At 29.6% G+C, this 22,399-nt stretch overlaps 2 protein-coding genes across 2 annotated transcripts; both read left to right on the forward strand.

Annotated features, from left to right (window-relative positions):
• Positions 1-2,446: 2,446 nt before the first annotated feature.
• On the forward strand, positions 2,447-4,918 carry LOC132925991 (uncharacterized; the record flags this gene model as incomplete). Its single annotated transcript, XM_060990344.1, has 1 exon — positions 2,447-4,918. A coding segment is annotated over exon 1 (1,707 nt), but the record flags the coding sequence as incomplete, so codon positions are not given.
• A 10,815-nt stretch (positions 4,919-15,733) lies between these two features.
• Positions 15,734-18,218, forward strand: LOC132927084 (MATH and LRR domain-containing protein PFE0570w-like). The gene is given in 9 exon segments (XM_060991538.1): positions 15,734-15,933; positions 15,990-16,217; positions 16,289-16,408; positions 16,731-16,838; positions 17,028-17,150; positions 17,222-17,335; positions 17,457-17,704; positions 17,819-17,978; positions 18,054-18,218. Coding segments are annotated over 9 exon segments (1,410 nt in total). The 5' UTR covers positions 15,734-15,740; the 3' UTR covers positions 18,170-18,218.
• Positions 18,219-22,399: the final 4,181 nt, after the last annotated feature.

Below are 22,399 nucleotides of genomic sequence, written 5' to 3' on the forward strand. Positions count from 1 at the left end.
GAAATTGGTGTGTATTTAAAATATATCAAATCCTATTTAAAAAAAAAAATTTATTTTTTCATTGCCTATCGAAATTTGGTAACAAAAATTTATTGTAATTGCTGAAAAATAGATTACCTATTATACTAATTATTAGACTAAACGATAAAATTATTGAAAAATATGCAAAAAAATTCAAAATAAAATGTCGTATTACGATTATGTTTGTCGTTTTATTTATTTACAGTTATAAATCTAAGTAGGTATGTACGTGTAAGCAAGTAAACACGAATCACTGTTAGGTATACTAATTTAATTTTGTCACATTTATTTTCTCATTAAATTTTTATTTTATTATGTTTATGTACGTATGAATGTTTTTATTTTTTTGATTTTTGTGTCTCTCATCACGTTTTAGAGTAGTAATAGTGCTTTGATTTTTGACTTCAACCCCTCTTTGAAAAGGAAATTGAATCTAGTTGGTACATTGAGGTCAAAAGTAAAATATGCTGTGCAGTAGTTTTCAAAAGCGTCAGGAAAAACCCTGAAAAAGTAACAGAAAAACGGGAAATTTTACATATATATAACCACTTTTCGACAAAATCGATTTTTTGATTATATAATATATATTATGTTATATATTTACGATTAAATTTTCAAAATATTTAGAATTTGTTTAAACTATTAATAGACCAATGAAATTTAATTTTTTTTTCTTGAAATATCGATAAAACAAATTCGGCTTTCAAAAAATCTTTAAGGTTTATTATAAATTGTTCTTATGGAAGTAAAAAAAAAAAGTCAAAAATCGTTAGTCACATTTTTTGCTTATAAGCATTAAAAGTTCAAATGTTTACAAAATATTTCAAAATTGCGAACATTTGCAAGGCATTTTGAAGTTGAAAATTCATAAAATTTTTGTAATAATTTATATCTAAGGTTAAAAAAACCCAACACAAGGTTATCCATAACATTTTCTTCAATTAACTATAAAAAAAATTCCAGCGTCAATATAGAAAAAATTTTATGAGCATATGAAATTGATTTGTTTACGAAATCAAGTAAAATATTGTACATCACAATTATTTAAATATAAGTTATCATATAATAATATATCCTATACTAGGTAATTATACTATAGACTGACAAATCATCTCCGTACGTAAAATGAATCTATTAAGGGGGTTGTATCAGAACATGTTTTAAGGTGTAATATTTAGGCAGTTATTATTACATGCATTTTTGAACGGTGTCATTGTGTGAGTAGTTAATGAACATTAGTGTGCGTAATCTATTATCTGTGTAATTACTGCATTGTCGTACCACCGGCGCCTACCTATTAGCTGTAATATGCGGGTATTCTCAGAACTACGATGATAATAATCAAAATAAATGTTGATATATATATATTATTTACATATTTTATCTCTGTGTATTTAATTTACTCGATCGGTACACCGTACACATATAAATGGCTATAATGATGTTTCAATATGAATAATATGATACTAATTATATATTTAAATATTAAAACACATCAGAAAAAAAGTATTTAAATGCACAATACTAAATAATACGTCAATCACTTTATTATTTCATATTCATTATTATATTACATTATTTTTTTATACAAATAATATAAAAAGTTATCTTACAAACCATCCCTGATTGGCAATCCACGCTCATATCTCGAATCAATTAGTTCTAAAATCATATTATTCATATAGAATGATGATAATTGGGGCTCCATAGAACTGGCCCAAAAATTATCATCTCTCAATATTTTTTCGAATAAAATACCTATTATTTAAGAAAATAATTATTAATTTAATGAATAAAAGATGTTTGTAATTGTATAAACTAGAAATGTTATTTACCTTTTGGAGTCCAAATACAAAAATAACAATAATCTCTTCGTGAAATATGTAATGCTCCTTGAATTTGATAATAATAAATGTCATTTGTTTTTAAATGTAATTCATTATTTTTCAAAACACAGCCTGTAACGAGAAATAGTTATATAGCACACTACCACGGCAATAATACTACTACCACCACCAGTGGAGTATACCGGAACTAAAAATTACGCTACGCGCATCACAACAATACATCATGCGCGCACCAGATCGCGTTAACGAGCGATTCTGTATAAACAGCTAGCGTGGTCGGCATTTTTATAATACTTAAAAGCCGTCCACGGCGTACATTTCGTAATCAGCATCACAGTTACATTCTAGCAAAAGCCTAATGCTAATTCACAGCCTCACAAGTTACCTACGAATCGTAGTAATACGGCAAAAGACCATATTGGCTACCCGGATAACTGTCACCGAGGAGACCACACGACTAGGCATAAATACAGCCCGTCGATCGATAATAAGACACCTCCCACCTTCCAGTTCCCTCCCGATCGATAAGTCATATTACGACGGAGATGATATAGAGGAGTACATTTGGTGTGTACTAATGCCCTGTATCGTTGTCTCCATACTGATATGACTGTCGACCTGTATCGCAAGCTACCGATAACTTAACGCCGCCGCCGATAGGAGTCCAGCCAAGCCGCGACCCATCCGCCGACAATCAGACACTGCAGCCCAGAGGACCATTGCCACAGCCCAGGAACAGTACGACGCCGCCGATAGGAGTCAAGCCAAGCCGCGACCCATCCGCCAAGACGCCGAGTACACCTGACAATCGTCCCTATCCCACTGTCACTGTTTTTGTATACGGACTATGGTAATACCATAGTATACTACCTATACAAAAATATATACTTTTTCCTCCATACTTCCCCCAGTAGTATTGTGTACGGACTACGGCAGTACCGTAGTAGTATACCTACACAATATTATTTGGATCAACCAATCCATCCTCCCCTCAGGTTATACACCCGGACACCGTGAGTTAATATTATATATATATATATATATGTGTCATCTGTGTTGTGTATCGTATTTACTTTTATTATATGCTAAAAGCAAATTAATCTGACAAAAGAAAATAATGTAATTTATAATTAATTATTGTAAAGATTATATTACTTAAATAAAGTATACGGATTTGACGCTCTAAAACGGAAAGTTTAGTAGTGTAAGTCATTTCGTGACAATTGGCGCCCAACTTCAAGGCTCGATTTGGAAGAAAATTCTACTTCGACTCCGAGATCTTCACCATTTTGCAAAGAAGAAAAAAAAAAAAAAAAAAAAAAAAAAAAACTACATCTTTAAAAATGCCACCGAAAAGGCAGACAATCAATGAAGAAACATTCCAAACATTCAAAAAAGAAATCGAAAGGAATAGTCAATTTCTGGTACAACAACTATTAAAAAAGATAAACGATAATGAAGAAAACTACAATAAAAAGATCAAAAATATTAAAGAAGATTACGATGAAAAAATCGAAAAACTTAAAAAAGAAGTACGAGAAATCAACAATAAAAATCAAAATAATATGACACGTGTGGAGGAGCATAACGTACGGAACTCCAACATAGAAATATCAAAACCGACATTTTATGGCAATCAAAAAGATCAACACCCGATAGATTTCTTACAAAATTTAGAAGAATATTTCAAAGTCAAACAAATAAGCAGAGAAGAAAGACTGATCGTCATGCGAGACTGTCTCAAGAACGCTGCAAATAATTGGTACTTAACAATCAAATTTCAAATTAAAAATTACTCTGAGTTTAGAGATGCGTTTATTGATGAATTTTGGTCGAGAGAAATACAAATTCAGACATGGAGTAGTTGTCTCAACACATCACATGTACCAAATAATACTACATACAGAGAACACTTCTCACAATGGGCATCCCGACTACGTCACCTACAAGTCCCACAATTATCAGAAGAAGAAATAGTAAGGAATATAGCGAGTCATTACCCAGGGTATCTCAGAGCAATATTGGTATCTCTACCAGAAAAATCAATTTTCAACGCCATGAAAATACTTAGTACCGAGGAAAATCGTAAAGAAAGACCCGAGACAGCAAATACAGAAAACAGTACCAGCAACCAGCCACCGAGGAACAACAATTGGAGAAGTTCTGGCAGTGAGAGAAATCCAAGACACGACCAGCCACGAAACAACTGGAATGGCCAACCACAACACAACAATCATAGTCACCCACAAAGAAATTGGAATCAAAGGGGACAACAGAGAGAAAACGGCAGCGACCAGCCACAAATCAACCAAGTCAGTGTAGATGCGATAGAAGAAGTAAACGAAAGAAATGACAACCTACACACGTCACATGCCGTCAATAGTATACCCACTAATAATAGAATGATTAGCCCATATATACAATGTGAAATTGAAGGTGAGTCGATGCAGCTATTAGTTGACACTGGAGCAACAATTAGTGTTCTAACAAAAGAAATCGTGGACCGGATTATTCAAAACAACAACCGTGTACCAATGTTACCGATCAGTGGAGTCCAAATAAGTAACGCTATCGGGAAAAAGATATGCAAAATATCTAAACAAATTTTTTGTGAATGCAAGATGGGACCAGCGACCATTTTCGCGAACTTTGTGCAAGTGGAAAACTTAAACGAGAAGGGAATAATCGGGGCAGACGTTCTACGACAATACAATACGCAAATAAATTTCAGTAATAGAACAGTGACATGGAACATAAATCAAACAATTTACCATACACCATTTGCGAACATTGAACCAAAAGTCATAACTGAGGATCATCAAATGAATAGGATACAGATCACTAGCAATGATGACGAGAACAACCAACACCTGGGGGACGAGCAGCGATTAGAATTTGCCCAGCTGTTGGACCAGTATCGACATATATTTTCCGACCGTCCAGGAAAAATTGAACAATATCAATGTCGAATAAAAGTCAAAGAAGGGGAGCCAGTCTACCAGAGACCGTACCCTATACCAATGTCCAAGGTCGGAAAAATGGATAGAGAAATACAACGAATGTTGGAATGGGGTATAATAGAAAAATCTACATCACCGTGGTCTTCACCAGTAGTTGGTGTCGAGAAGAAAAATGGGGATATCCGAGTCTGTATTGATGCGAGAAAGGTCAATCAGCGTATTATACCAGACCGAGAATGTCCTAGTAATATAGAAGAAATCTTGCTGAAATTTGAAGGAGCACAATACCTAAGTTCTATCGATCTCACAGCTGGATATTGGCAATGCCCGCTACAACAGGAATGCAGAGAAATCACGGCATTTTTATACCGTGGGAGGAACTATCAGTACAAAGTACTACCATTTGGATTGGTGAATTCAATAGCTGAATTCCAAAAGATGTTGGATAAAGTTTTGGGACCAGAAATATTAAACTTTGTAGCCATCTACGTGGACGATATACATATCATGTCAAAGAATTTCCCCGAACACTTGGAACATCTGTCACAAATTTTTCAAAAGTTCAGCGAACATAATATAACGATCAACGCATCAAAATCACATTTTTTTCAGTCGCAAGTACTATTTTTGGGTCACGTCATATCCAAGGACGGTATCCAGATGGATCCGAACAAAGTTAGAACGGTTCAAAATTTTCAACCACCACAGAACCGAAAGCAGATCCAAGCATTTTTGGGATTCATAAATTTCTATAGAAAATATATTCGGGACCTTTCGGAGATGACATCGCGGCTGAGTGAATTGTTAAAAAAGGGGACTCCCTGGAGATGGACCGACCAGCACCAAGCTTCGTTCATAGAAATAAAAAAGGCATTTTTGGAAGATATAATCATACAATATCCAGACTTTCAGGAATGTTTCTATTTGTCCACTGATGCATCCCGCACAGCCATCGGTGCGGAACTCTTCCAATTAGACAAAGAGGGCAGACATAGAACTCTAGGGTTCATAAGTCGGACACTGAAAGATCCTGAGAAGAACTACCACACCACGGAACTAGAACTATTAGCGATAGTCTTTGCATGCAAGAAGTTCCGGAACCACATATTAGGATATCCAATAAAGGTACTAACAGATCATAAAGCGCTCGTGTTCTTGAAACAATGTCAATTATTAAATGCAAGACTCACCCGATGGTCTATCTTTCTACAAGAATTCAATCTCGAAATTATACACATACCCGGTAAGGAAAATATCGGTGCTGACACGCTGACCCGATATCCACAGGGCGACCAAGATTTTGAACAGCAGAATTGTATAAACATTGTTATAAACAAATTAATGTTACACCAATACAGCCGTGAGCTACAGAGTCAATTCAAACGCTTGCATGAAATACAGAATCAAGATCCAAGACTACGTTGTATCATTAACCGACTACAAAACAAACCAGACAAGTATTTCATTATGCATAGGAACTTACTATTTTCCATTGAGCGGAACAACAATTATCGAGTTATGGTCCCAGATGTAATAAGTGACCAGTTGATCAAGGAAACACACATCCATTTTGGACACATGGGAGCATATAAGACCTATCACATACTAAGGAATAACTACCAACTTCATAACATGTATATTAGGATAAAGAAATTCACTAAATCATGTGAACTATGTCAAAAAAGCAAAGTCAACAATCAAACAGCAAGAGGACCTACTATATCCACAATACTAGCTGAACCTAAACACACCATATCACTAGACCTAATGGGACCATTGCCCAGGGGACAGTTGGGTATGAAATACATTCTAGCGCTAGTTGATATTTTTTCAAAACATGTTAAGTTATATGCCATCCGTCGTGCTAACACGGACACCATACTCAACAAGGTTTTACATGATTATCTACCGAAACATGGACCAATTAAGAGAATATTGACAGACAATGGAACTCAATTTACAAGTAGTAAGTGGACAGAACAATTACAAGTTATAGGAATTAAGACGTCACTCACAACGATCTACCATCCAGAGAGTAACCCAATAGAAAGAGTCAACCGCGAAATAGGGAGAATTCTGCGGGCTTATTGCTCTCACAAACATACCACGTGGGTGAAATGGCTGGACAACATTGAATATTGGCTAAACAATACTACACACCAGTCAACCGGATTCACACCCACACAAATATTGACGGGGAAGAAACCGTCCTTAAGCATCGATAAGTTTATACCACGACCAATGGATGAACCGGTATCAGACATCAATGTCATAATAGAATTGGCAAAGAGTCGTCTACAGAAAAGAGCGGAACAGCGTAACCAAATCAAGGATCAGAAAAAAAGGTTTCCCACGTACCAGGTGGGACAACAGGTGTTGGTCAAGGAGCATAAACTATCTTCAGGCACCGATAAAGAAATACATAAATTCTTTTTACTTTATCGAGGGCCATATATTATCAGTCAAGTCTATGACAATAATACACTAGTCATCACGGATGATCAAGAGAAACCGCAGATACAAAACTTCAAAAATGTCAAGCTGTACGTTCCTCCCGACCCAGGGAAAACGGAAACAGGGAAAGAGCAATGAAATAAAATAAAATAAATGTTTGTGTGTCTATATGTCTGTGTGCAGGTGGTGGGTATATACTCGATGTCACATATTTACTTGTTCGTATTATTAGATGTACCCAAAACAGGAGGAGCACACACCAAATCGACATCAAGGCTACAAACATAATCGTACTAAGTGGTTGGACCAACTGCTAGAAACTAGGTACCAGGAACTTTTTGGTGACGACCATCTAGCCGAAGACATTCCACTAGTCAATCAACTGAATCAAGAAAATAATAACCAAATCAACGTATTACAAGCGACCACGTTACCTATTGACAAACAGTACGAACGAGCCATGGCTGAATATCAGCGAGAGAAGGAAGCCGAGATTACCAAATACAACTTCCAAGTCGCTATGGATTTCCCACTCACGCTGCAATGCCAACCTATCGTCAGCACGCCATCCGAGGTGTCAGCTATGACCGATGAAACTATCGAAATGACCATTAGCCCTCAAGAAGAAATGGAGATTATTGGAGAAAGTAGAGAACCCGAAGTCGGCGTACAAGGTGAGAGTAGACGACAACAGAAAAGGAAGAGTTGGGCGTATCGGAGGAAGTTGAAGCATCAGGCCAGAAAGAAAAAGGAATAAGCAAAACCCCATCACAATACTATCATCAACACAACAGTCAATACGTACAAAATTTTATTTTTATAACTATTCTCTCCTCTCTTGGTTTTAAATCATTTTATTTTAATGTCGCACAAGAAAGAACAAAATGATTTAAAAAGGGGACAATGTAACGAGAAATAGTTATATAGCACACTACCACGGCAATAATACTACTACCACCACCAGTGGAGTATACCGGAACTAAAAATTACGCTACGCGCATCACAACAATACATCATGCGCGCACCAGATCGCGTTAACGAGCGATTCTGTATAAACAGCTAGCGTGGTCGGCATTTTTATAATACTTAAAAGCCGTCCACGGCGTACATTTCGTAATCAGCATCACAGTTACATTCTAGCAAAAGCCTAATGCTAATTCACAGCCTCACAAGTTACCTACGAATCGTAGTAATACGGCAAAAGACCATATTGGCTACCCGGATAACTGTCACCGAGGAGACCACACGACTAGGCATAAATACAGCCCGTCGATCGATAATAAGACACCTCCCACCTTCCAGTTCCCTCCCGATCGATAAGTCATATTACGACGGAGATGATATAGAGGAGTACATTTGGTGTGTACTAATGCCCTGTATCGTTGTCTCCATACTGATATGACTGTCGACCTGTATCGCAAGCTACCGATAACTTAACGCCGCCGCCGATAGGAGTCCAGCCAAGCCGCGACCCATCCGCCGACAATCAGACACTGCAGCCCAGAGGACCATTGCCACAGCCCAGGAACAGTACGACGCCGCCGATAGGAGTCAAGCCAAGCCGCGACCCATCCGCCAAGACGCCGAGTACACCTGACAATCGTCCCTATCCCACTGTCACTGTTTTTGTATACGGACTATGGTAATACCATAGTATACTACCTATACAAAAATATATGCTTTTTCCTCCATACTTCCCCCAGTAGTATTGTGTACGGACTACGGCAGTACCGTAGTAGTATACCTACACAATATTATTTGGATCAACCAATCCATCCTCCCCTCAGGTTATACACCCGGACACCGTGAGTTAATATTATATATATATATATATGTGTCATCTGTGTTGTGTATCGTATTTACTTTTATTATATGCTAAAAGCAAATTAATCTGACAAAAGAAAATAATGTAATTTATAATTAATTATTGTAAAGATTATATTACTTAAATAAAGTATACGGATTTGACGCTCTAAAACGGAAAGTTTAGTAGTGTAAGTCATTTCGTTACAAGCCTTTAATTATTTTGTTATTTATGGCTTCTTCTGGAGATACATTTTTTGCACTAGAAGGACATTTAATTTCCACTAATCCATCATCTCCGATAAGTCCATCTGGAGAGGCAGCCAAGTAGAATTGTTCGCTATCAACAAATAATCCCGATGGCTCAATATTGACACTCAAAATATTTGCCAACTGTTCTTTTGCCACTTCTTCGTGTTCAACTCCATATTTTGTTGATAGATTTCCTTGAAACGTTCCGTATAATAATGTTTCTATAGTTTTGGCTCGTGATGTTGTTTTTCTTAACTTACAGATTTTACCAAAAACGGATGCTGTTAATCTAATAAAAAACAGTTTATAAAACAACTTAAAATTATAAATTTATAAAATTATAAAATTATAGATAACTGATTAATTTGGATATAATACACAAATCGCCTTTACGCAAACAGTGTATTAATTTTTCCAAAGAAACCTTTGTGTAATATGTATCTATATGTCTATAATATCTATAATTTATAATAAATGGCAAACCTTTTTTTACGTTCTCTATGCCAATCTTCACACTCATGTTGCCTCTTTGTATTTTCCTCTAAAGCAATAATTTCTTCTTTTGTAAGCTTCAGAGTATTTAAATAGAGTATTTTTTTATCATTTAATTCTGATAATGAAAAATCTGGATGTGAAACGAAGTCAGGTTCAACTGCGCCATAATTCTCATCGGGACCCGCTAGTATTATTGGTTTTAACCGTTGAGCTGCTGGGGCAAATAATTTGCGTCTCCGTCTTGAATCGGATAGTTTCATACTTTTTTTTATGTACCTGTTTAGGAAATAAATAATACTTATGTTAAAATATTTAAACTCGTATAACTATGATTTTATTTATTCACCTTTTTGTGAATAAACCAGGACTTTTTTTAACAACTTGCTTGTGAAATAATGATAAACGATTTGCTCCTACGTTATAAGCAGTAACTGCAGCATTACATCGTCCCACACAGAATTTGTAAGATGATTATATTTTAAAAATATTTTATGATTGTATTTTCAAAAATATTTTGTATTAAATATATTTAATATATTTTCTATGTATCTTTAAAAATATATATTTTGTAAAATATATTTAAAACGTTTAGTTATCATCCTAAAAAATATATATTTTGTGAAATATATTTAAAACATTTAGTTATCATCTTTAAAAATATATATTTTGTGGAATATATTTAAAACGTTTAATTATCATCTCAAAAAGTATATATTTTTTGAAATATATTTAAAACGTATAATTATCATATCGATAAATATATTTTATAATTTTAAAATATACATATAATTTGCTTTTTTACAATTTAAATTCAACTCAAAAGCAAATATCAATTTTCTAGATTCCTTTTTTATCGCCGTGAAATTTCTTTCAGAGAGACAATCAGATCTTATATATATTTTTATAACCAACAGTAAATATTCTAAATTCTAATAATTACACACATTTAAATATATTTTTTATAATATTATATATTCTTCCATAATATAATAGCAGTAATAATAATATAATATAGGGACATATTATATATCATATAATAATAACTGTTAGGTATGTAAAAATATATAGCCGTTAGTTAATCTCTTTTTATTATCGTTCAGATTTTCTTAATTATCTTATTATTATAGGTATATTAATTTATTAAGGTTTGGAACGTTCACTAAAAATGTGAATACGTTCGCACGTGCATATATTACACTCATTTTTTTTTTTGAGGAAGAATAATATATACGCATTCATACGTTTTTCGTTGAAAAAATAAACGCGTATTGATAATACATCATTAAAATTTGTCACCTTTAATTTTACATAAAGCATTTATTTTATTATCACTTAGCATCATGAAAGACCTTATAATTGATATATTTCGTTTTTTATATTTAATGATCAAACTAGTTTTCATTAATCTAGATTAAGGAATAAATTATATTATAAAAAATTATATTTTCACTTTTCAATAAGTGAAAATATCAATAATGAAATTATGAATTACAATATTGTAATTAATATTGTATAATATAATATTAATATTGTATATACAATAATAGGTATTTATTATTTTAAAATATGAATCATTGACAATATTATTATGATTTTTGTATTTTTATTAACAAATTAACGAAACAATGCATAAATCGTTCATGTTCGTATTATAATTATTAAACATAATAAATATAAGGCTCAACAATAATAATACGGTTCATGTTCATACGGCTCGTTCATGAAAAATTAAACGCGTTTTTTTCAAAATATGCTGTGTAAACCATAGTTGTTATAGTTATAACTTATAATACTGTTATAAGTTTTATAGTTATGAGGTATACCTCGATAATTGTATTTCAATCTTGTGTTTTAAATTATAATATAAAGCTATTTACGACATATAGATATTATATTGTACATTTGTACAATGTACATGCACAAATAAAATATTTAACTATATATTATTTTTTTTTTTATTATTATATCATTTATAATAATGGCTCTCGTATAATATATGGCTGGATGGAAATCCCCATACGTCACGCATTTCGCAGTATCGACCACGGCTGTAGATATCTACAACGCGCCAGCATGTTATTATTATTATATATAATAATTAATAAATATCATCGCCATAGATTAGTAACATCGCTATTCTTATTCTATTGCCCATATTCTTGTTACCAATATTATTATTTAATAACATAACCTTATAATTAATTATTTGTTTTTGTCAACGAACAGTGACTGAATAACCGAATAACGTGATTTTCGTCTAACTTAAATGTTTTAAATATTTTCCGTGTGCTCATATTTATAATAAGTTGATATTCTACTGTCATCATCAGACGTCCAGACATTAATAGTCACTCGCATCAGTCGCATCATCAAAACATTAACCACAAAAAAGGTAATATTATATTATTTATATTACAAAAATTATAATAAAATAAATTGTTATACTTATAAGTCCCTACCTATTTAAGTATCGAGTATTCTCAAGTTTATTATTTGTCCTATTTCATGTATCTATTTAATAGGTACTCGATTTAATATTTCAACTATATAGAATTATAATACAATTGTAGTAATCTTTTATTATCTGCATATAATAAGTTATAATAATCATTCTAAATTTGAATAACTATTTATTTAGTGTATTAACTATATATTTAGATATTTCGAATTTGCTACATTAAGATGGTGTAAATACCTATTATTATTTACAATTTACAGTTTTATTAGTGTCTGTGCTATATAAAGCATGTGATGTACAACCTACCTATGTATTTTATTAGTTAGTTGTTAGGGTTTAATTAACTATTAGGTATATTATAATATTATTTATACCTAGTATATATATTATATAGTATTGCTAGGTACAGTATTATATTTGTAGAGTTACTAAATATGTATTATATTATTAGGTAGGTAAATTATAAACAATATAAAAAGGAACTGCATTATTGATGAATTATATAAAAATGTAAATTATAAGTTAACTATAGGTAGGTGTTATATAATTTTATATAAGCTATTATATAGCACATGCATTATAAATATTATATTATTATTATCATTACATTATTATATTATTATAATATCACTATAATTTTACACTAACTTTCAATTATATTGTATAAGTAAAATACTTATAGCTTATATACATTATACATAAACCTATATGTATACTCTTATTATAATATCTAGTAGGTATTATGTATGTATATATAGTATATGAAAATGTTATATTTTATAGCTATGATAAGCAAAAGAACTAAGCGCCGAAGGGTAAAATTAGAAATAGATTTTTTACTTGACTGTGATTCAAATGCCACCAATTTTCCTATTGAAAAAGAAAGTTCCAATATTAATTTAAGCCGTGATTTAAATGATTCTATTCCATGTTCTGATTTATTTATTAATAATGAACATCATAACAATGGAATTTTAAAATATTCTTTAAAAGTAAGCAAATCTAAAAAATATATAATAATTGATTAAACTTAAAGATGAAGTTTATTTAAATATTTTACTTATATACTTCTTATTAGCATTCACAAACTGAGAACATCAATGAAACAACACAAGATGATATAAGAAACAATTTTGTATGCGATAATGTCAAAAGTAACCTAGCTAATTGGGCTATAAAATTCAACATTCCACATAGTGCATTAAATGGCTTGTTACCTATTTTAAAACAAGTACCAGGTTTAGAAACACTTCCAAAAGATTCCAGAAAAATAATGAATACTCGAAAACTTAAAGAAACTAATAATTTAATCACTATAGATCCTGGCTTATATTTTCATTTTGGTTTGACTTTAGCTATTCAGAAACATTTTTTGAAATATTCTATTTGTAATGTTGATGTACTAAAGATAGTAGTCGGAATTGATGGATTGCCTATCTCGAAAAGTAGCTCCAGTCAGTTGTGGCCAATTTTAGGTTACATTCGTCCATATTGTGATTCTGTTTTTCCAATTGGAATATATTGGGGCCACGAAAAACCTCACGACTCTAATAAATACCTTGAACAGTTTGTTTTAGAAGCAAAACATTTATTAATTAATGGTATAACTGATACCAAAGGAATAACAGTTAAAGTTGAAATAGATGGGTTTTGTATGGATTCCCCTGCTAAGTCTTTTATTTTGAAAGTTAAAGGTCATTCTGGATTTGATTCATGTACTAGATGCCTTGAAGAAGGCGAATACTTAAAAAATCGGACTTGTTTTCCTTTAACATCCAACTCATCAATAAAAAGATCCCATGACGATTATATAAAAAAAAAAAATGAAGAACATCATGTCGGGAATGCTATTTCTATATTATCAGAGTTACCTCAATTAGACCTTGTATATTCTATTGGACTAGATTATATGCATTTGACTTGTTTAGGTGTGATGAAAAAGTTAATACAATTATGGATTGATAAAGGATCTGTAAATGTTCGCTTACCAAGTTTGGCAACAAAACAAATGTCATTATTATTATTATCATTACGTCCTCATATACCATGTGAATTTGCTCGTAAACCACGAGCCTTAAGTGAATTACCCAGATTTAAAGCAACTGAGCTACGCCAACTAATGGTTTATACAGGCCAAATTGTATTTAAACCGTTTTTAAAAAAGCACTGTTTTAACCATTTTATGATATTCAATATAGTGATGGTTATTTTATTGAGTAATAATATGAATGATTACATCGACTATGCTCGTGAACTTATGATTTATTTTGTCAAACAATTTGAAACAATTTATGGAAAACATCTCGTGTCTCATAATGTTCATGGTCTTATTCATATCGCAGATGATTATGAACATTTTGGTCCCTTAGATAACATTAGTGCATTTCCATTTGAAAATTTCATGAAAAATTTGAAAAAAAAACTTAGAAAACATGAAATGCCTCTTCAACAGTTAATTAAAAGATTTCATGAAGAATTTGGTCTTAGTGAAGTTAATAAAATAAATAACTCACCTGAAGAAATAAATTTAAAAAAAGAGCACTTTAATGGACCATTATTAGATGATTTAATAGGACCTCAATACAGTTGTATTTATTTAAGAAAATTAAATATAACTATAAAAATAACTAATGTTGCAGATTGTTTTATACTAACAAATAGCAATGACATTATAGAAGTTGTAAATATTGCACATACAAAAAATACTAACAAAACAGTTATAGTGGGAAAAACATTTTTTACTAAAACCCCATACTATGAGCAGCCTATTTGTTCTACAATATTAAATATATACAAAGTTGAACATTTATCAAATACCTTATATACTGTTTTTATAGAAGATATTAAAAAAAAAATGATGCTGCTTGAAACATTGGACAAAAAAAAAGTAGCTATTCCTATTGTCCATATTGCAAAATATTAAAACACATCTTTATAATCCAAACATTCCAAACAAACAACTAAAATGTACTAAATTATTAAAGAATACCAATTTTATTAAATATGTTATCTAGCTATAGTGCTATTATATATATAGGTTATAGATTATTTATAACTTAACCTATTCTTACTTTACCTATGTCTAGTAACTATACTGTATAAATATGTTTTTTTTTTTTGTAATAAATAATAAGAGGAATACATGTTTTTTGTGTTATCATGACTTACATAAATTATTTTGGCAGTAATATTTATAATAATAATATTTATATCATTAGAACTAAGAAAATCTTTTGTAATATTTATATGGTGTTATTTTATGTTATATTATATAAACATTTTTGATAATATAATTTTTGTGGAATAGTTTACATTATTTAGACTAGTATTAAACACTTAATAATAACACTTTTAATATCATATTTATGGTGTATGTATATATTATACTATAGTATTTTAATAATCAATGTGATAAATTAAATTTGTTTATTTGATTTAGACATTTTCATCATGTGGTCAATAGTTTGTTTTACCAATGAAAATACTATTGAATGTGTACCAAATTTTTGGTTTAAAAATTCAATGTGTGCATGGCCAAATAAAAATTGCAAAATAAAATCTCAATTAGCAGTAGAGCGTCGTTTATCACCTAACTCAATTGAGTTTGATTATTATGAAGCGCGGCCATTAGCAAGAGATATAAGTAAGCATATTTATGAATTTATTACATATTATTATTTATTTTAAAATACGTTCTAGCTAATTTAAGTGAAGCCTATAAAAAATTGAAACAGGCAGAAGACACTTCTGAGCTGTCAAATGTAGAAAGTGCAAAAAAAAAAAAACATATTCGTAAACGTGAAAAACAAAGTTCTAGTAAACAGCTTGTAAAAAAACGAGAAGTGAATCGTAAATTTGCACTTACAATAGATAAGAACCAATCAATCCTTAATTCTCCACCTAAATATGATGTGTATAAAAAAAAAAGTAATATCAATTTATTTAAAGTTAGTTTATTAATTGATTATAATACTTAAAATTATTAAAAATTGTCTTAGGAGATAATACTATGAAGAACGATAATGGCTACAAAGATGCAAAGAACAGTTTTCCAAAATCAGATAAAAATAATGCTTCACAGATTGAACTATTTAATAGTGCTAATAAAAATAATAAAGGTAAATAATATATTGAAATATAAAATGTAGATGCCGATTTAGTATAATTATGATACATTATAAAGTATATTGTGTATATATAGAGGTATTTAAATTAAGTTTAACATGAGTATTTGATAAATTATATCTTGAATGTTTCTTTTACATTCCAGAAACTATTGTGAATAATATGATAAATATTGACACACGTCAGTATGCTGCAAATGATAATAATCAAACCGAAAATAAACTCAATGTTAAAATAATTGATAAACTTAAATTATTTTATTGGTTAAATATTAATATTATAAACTCTAATATGTTGGAAAATTTACTTTTGTAGAAATCGGTAATAGTAGCAGTGATGATAATATAATTGATAATTATGACGATTCTGATGATGATGAAACATATGAACCATTTATGAGAAAACATTCTCCAGATTTATTGAGTACGTATAATATATAATCTTTCCATTTGTATTTTATCTTAATACCTAAATGCATAACTTACATACATTTGTAAGTAATTAATATTTTTTAATATCACAGAAATAACAAGCAAATTAAATATGTTTAAGTGAATATACATACATAATACTTTGATTAAAATTCAATTGAACAAATTTTTTAAATTGTAGGTCCATTTAAAAGTGATTTGGTACATCAAAATAATGTTAATGAAATATCTACACCCATGAACAGTAATAAAAGACAAGACGACTTACTCAAATGTAATAGCGATGGCAATGAAACACCAGAATGTAATATTATAACAGTTGTCTTACTAATATTGGATTTTTTTTTATTTATTTTTTTATATTTATTGTTACAGATTATTTTAATAAAGGATCCAGTTCATAAAAAAAAACGAAGTTAACAAACTCATCATATTTAAATATGAATGATTATAATACCAGTGATGATCCAAAGCAAAGTTCTACAAATGGTAATAAGAAATATTTAATTAGATTATTTATTTATTAACAATTATAACAAGTAGTGCTATATACAATAAGGTATATATATATTATATTAAAAATTAACTATTTTTTTTTGTTCATTTTTAGAAATACTGAAATCTCTTTTACGATCTATTACCAACATTAAGTATGAATTAAAAGACATAACAACAAAAATTGATAGGATAGAGGAAAGACAAACAAATATTATGATGCTTCACAGTAATAGTAGTGGTGATGTTTTACACACTAATAATAGTAATATTGATGAAACTTGGAATTTCCCTCTTACTTCTTTTGAAGAGTTGGATGGTTTTGAACAAAAGTTATTGGACGATGGCTATAAACTTAAATTGGTAAAAATTTAGTTATTAATTCACTTTACTTAATTACTTTAATTGATATATATTTATTAATTTATTGTTAGCATAAGTATTTATTTTAAATAAATGTGTTCAAAATTAATTTAGATCAGTTATTTGAGAAGATTAGAAAAACCAACAATTGGAGCGATGACTAGGGAAATTTTGTCAAAATTATTTAACAACGATTTACTAGCACAATTTTCTTACGTTGGTCAAAAAGGAAAAAAAGTATTTTCAGTACTTAACACATGTTCTATCTTATTTGGTAAGCATAAAATATATAATAAGGTATAAGATTGTATAAATTATTTATTATTATATTATATATGTTTATTTATAGCTGCTGTTAGAAGTGTCAACAATTATAAAAATTGTACTGACATTGATATAATAAAGCCATTGAAGCCATACTTAGCTAATGCTACTTTTCGCGGAAAACAAAAAAGAAAAGATTGATAATATGTATAATAATATAAATGTTATTTATAATGTTTGTAATTTTTATTTGAATAAATAGTGATTATCATAAAAAAATATTGTTGCTAATTAAAATAATGTATTATATTTATAACAATATTTGTAAGATATTATAAATATGTTTACAATAATATATTTACAACATTTTTGAAATTATTAAAATATCTTTAAAATATATTTAAATAGATATATTTAAGATATTTAAACAAAATATTTATAAGATATATCAAGATATTTTAAAAATAACTTATAATTATTTTGTAGGCCTTAAGAAGTGGCCAAAAAATATTTTTATGATATAGGTGAAATATCATTTGATGATCTCAAAACATTTATAGGATGTATATTATTTAGGACGAAATATTTTTAAGACATATAGAAAATATTAATGTGCTGTGTGGGGTAATTCGTATGAACCCGTATGAAATTAACTCTTTTACCTCCAACAAATTTGGCCAATATAGAGTTATAACTTTCTGCTGCATTGTTATTTAAATTAAACATAAGGCTTTCTGTATGGTATGTTAAAGAACTTCTTATTGAACCTATATCATCCCATAGGCCCACTCGTTTCATATCTGGAACGTAATTTTCTTCGCCTAGAAAATAATAAAGTAATAACTAATACCTAAAATTATTTATAAATGTACTTATAAGTATATATATATTATAAAAAGTATCCATATACAGCGAATGCTGCTTATAAGACTCAATCACGGATATAATAACATATAATATACATACATAATTTATAATTTTTTATTAATATGTAATCATTTTTATAATAATATAATTTTAATTTTTTAATCTCTTTTTTTTATTTATTCACTAATAAGTAATATATAATATATATTTAAGTACATTAAAATAAAAACAAAATATGTAGTAAAATAAAATTGATAAATATTTTATTAAAATTTTTGTTTTTTTCCTCTCTGACTATATAGGATCCATTAAGTTATTATAGACTTATTTTGTGCTGATATAGTTGTATATATATAATATATGATATATTTATACCTATATACATGATACATTTTAATTTTTATAAAATAATTTAATATACTCATTAGGTATATTTTTATTTAAGAGAATATATTATTTTTAAATTATGAATGTTCAACATTATATTATTATAATTATTACTATACCTAAATTTTTTCTCGTGCAAAAATAATCACTGCAATTCTCATGTTCACCGAATACATGATTAGGGCTATTGACAATATCTTTCTTCAGCATTTTAACCGAATCCTCATATGAAATATTATTTTGTTGTTTTCTGTATTTTACCGCCTTTATAACAGCACGAAGTCGTTCAACTCGACTAACTAATAAATTGCGCATACAATCCGGCACACTTTCGCCTTTACTGCTTTTTTTTTTTCTGAAAGCTCGTGAAGCTTATTAATATAGTTCCTCAAAATATGGTTGGAACATTCTATTTTTTTAATTATTACATCAGGACCATAGGGTTGCGCCAAACGTAAACGTTTTATAACATTGCTATCGCCATCTCCTATATTATTATACATAATATGTACAATGTTAATCAAACACAAAATAGGTATATACAATATTAAATATATAATATAATATTAAACTTAGCACATACCAATCATTCGATTGTATATTAAATTATGCATATCTAAGCTATTTTTAAAATCTTCAACTATAATGTCTGCTTCCATTGCAGTTGAAGGCGAATTCCAGTTTTTAAAGCAAATATGGTCTTTACTTTCAATGCCTAATGTTGATGATCTATGACAAATACAACAGTATTTGTTTCTTATGCCTATAAATAAAATTTTTTTGGTTCTTTGACCAACAATACAAGCCTGAAATTATATTTTTTAATTTAAAAATTACGACAATTTTATAAATCTTATTTATAATTACTACTCCCGATGACGCGTTGTAGTTTCTTTTATAAGACCTTTTACTCCAAGCCCCATCTGTAATTACAGCTATTTTAGGGCGGCCTTGTAAATCTACCTCTCCCATTTCGATAGCCAACTTTGCCTCTTCTTTACCAGCAGCTTCCATCTCATTCCAAGCCAAATCATACATATGGTGGTAAACATCATTATGTACATTTTGATATGTACGATTACACATATTCGGCATATTTAGGGTAGCGCAAATTTCATCCATTTGTGAAAAACCTTGACCAACATTAACCATCGCCGTCACCATTGCCATATTAATATTTAAGTCTTTTGTTTTTGGATCTTCGTTATAAATATTTTCATTTATTCCACAGTTGTTACATTTAAAAATAAATTTACTTATAAAACCTTTTCTTGTTTCATTTATTAAATTTAAATCGCGAAATGAACAATCAAAACCTTTATGTCGAATATTTTGAATGGACGTAATGAAGAACTGTATATCTATAAGTCTTCTGCCATTAAGTTCACAGGTCCTAATTATACAAATATTATCCATTCTAGTACCCACTATAAAATAGTAAGAAAATGTGATTTTGACGACTTTTTTCAAAATTTGAATTCAATTGCTTATAAAAAAAAAATTGATCCTATATGTATTATATAATTTATATAGGTACAAGATTCGTTACAAATTGTTCTATCCATATAAAAAATTGTCGGAAGATCACATTAGTTTTTAAATATTGTGTTATTCAAAACATTTTTAACACAGGTTTTGTACAAAAATCGAATATACTTACTATTTTAATATTTAAATACCAGTTACTTACTTTTCACTAATACAACCAGATGGACCTGGTGTACTATAGACTTGGTGAACTTCAATATTTGTATCGACATATTTTTTTTTGGCGTTGTTATATCTGTACTAGTTGCTACGTTCTAAAAAAATAACTTATATTTTTAATAAATCCTTATAATATGAATAAATTATCATAAATGAAAATAAAAAATCGAAAACAGATATAATAATAAATCGCATATTACTTGTTGGTAGTTGTCTGAAACGGTTACACATTTTTTTGAGCTCAAGTTGGCTAAATTATGTTTTGGTTTTTTCTTCGGGACAAATAATTTTCGGCGAGATTTTTGACCATAATGCCAATCTTTACTCATTTTTGAAAAAATATGATACAGAACGATTGAAGAAATGAAGACTGAAGATTGATGAATGAACACCAATATACAAAATTAATAATTGAATAAGCGACGATTTTCGTAATAATACTATTATTCCAAGAACATTACTATATCCGTTCCTTATCGATCATTAGGCTAATGACCATGATATTAGATCGTCTACGATTCTAAAAACAGTCTCACTCAAGCACGCGCATGCACAGGTCACCAATTTAAGATTTTAACATTTTTCCGTTTTTAAAATCGGTACAAAATAGCTAAAAGAGAAAGATTTTTTTAGTTACTTCCTATGACCCGATTTACATTTTAAAAATAGATCTGTATTCGGTAACTTTTTTACTAGGTTATGTAGGAAAAATAATTGATGTTTTAGAACTGAATGCAAGTGTATAAAATAAAAATACTTTGATCATTTTTAGAAAAGTTAACATATTTTTTAAGGCTTATTGAAAACAAAAATCAAAAATCTGTTTCCTACATAACCTAGAAAAGAGGATGATAAATTCATACATATTTTTGAAACAATAATCGGACATCAGGAAGTACCTAAACTAATCTTCCGCTTATTGGTCTAAAGCTACAAAAAATACGGAGTGCTCCAACCACCTTAAAAACAAAAACCGATATCAAAAAAAAAAATCTGAATTCTTGAATGAGGACATTTTTGCAATTCGTATCCAAAACAATATTTTTATAAAACACGAATATTTTTTTTTAATAATTAAATAAGTATTATATAATTTAATTCATTTTTATTTTAATTCAAGCCTCAAGGCACAATTTCAAGGTATAATCACAGAATAGATTATAATCTAACCTGGTATAATCAAACCTGTTGTAGAACCTTTTTCTTAGGTCCTGATCAACCCTTATCTTTGTGTGCAATAGCAAATGACAAATAGACGAAAAAAAGTTTATCTTTACTAGTGATAACCCTGATATTGTCTAGATATGCAAATAAAAAAAAAAGTGTGTAGTAGCAAAATTTACAAAAAATAGTGACTGGTGCTAATAATTAACTATCGTGCGTTCATCCTAGGAAACAATTAGGTAAACTTTAAATGTTTTTAGGATTATTTAGTATTTAAGTCGATTAAATGCATAAACACAATTAAAG

Source organism: Rhopalosiphum padi, chromosome 3, assembly GCF_020882245.1.
Source record: "Rhopalosiphum padi isolate XX-2018 chromosome 3, ASM2088224v1, whole genome shotgun sequence".
Taxonomy (NCBI): domain Eukaryota; kingdom Metazoa; phylum Arthropoda; class Insecta; order Hemiptera; family Aphididae; genus Rhopalosiphum; species Rhopalosiphum padi.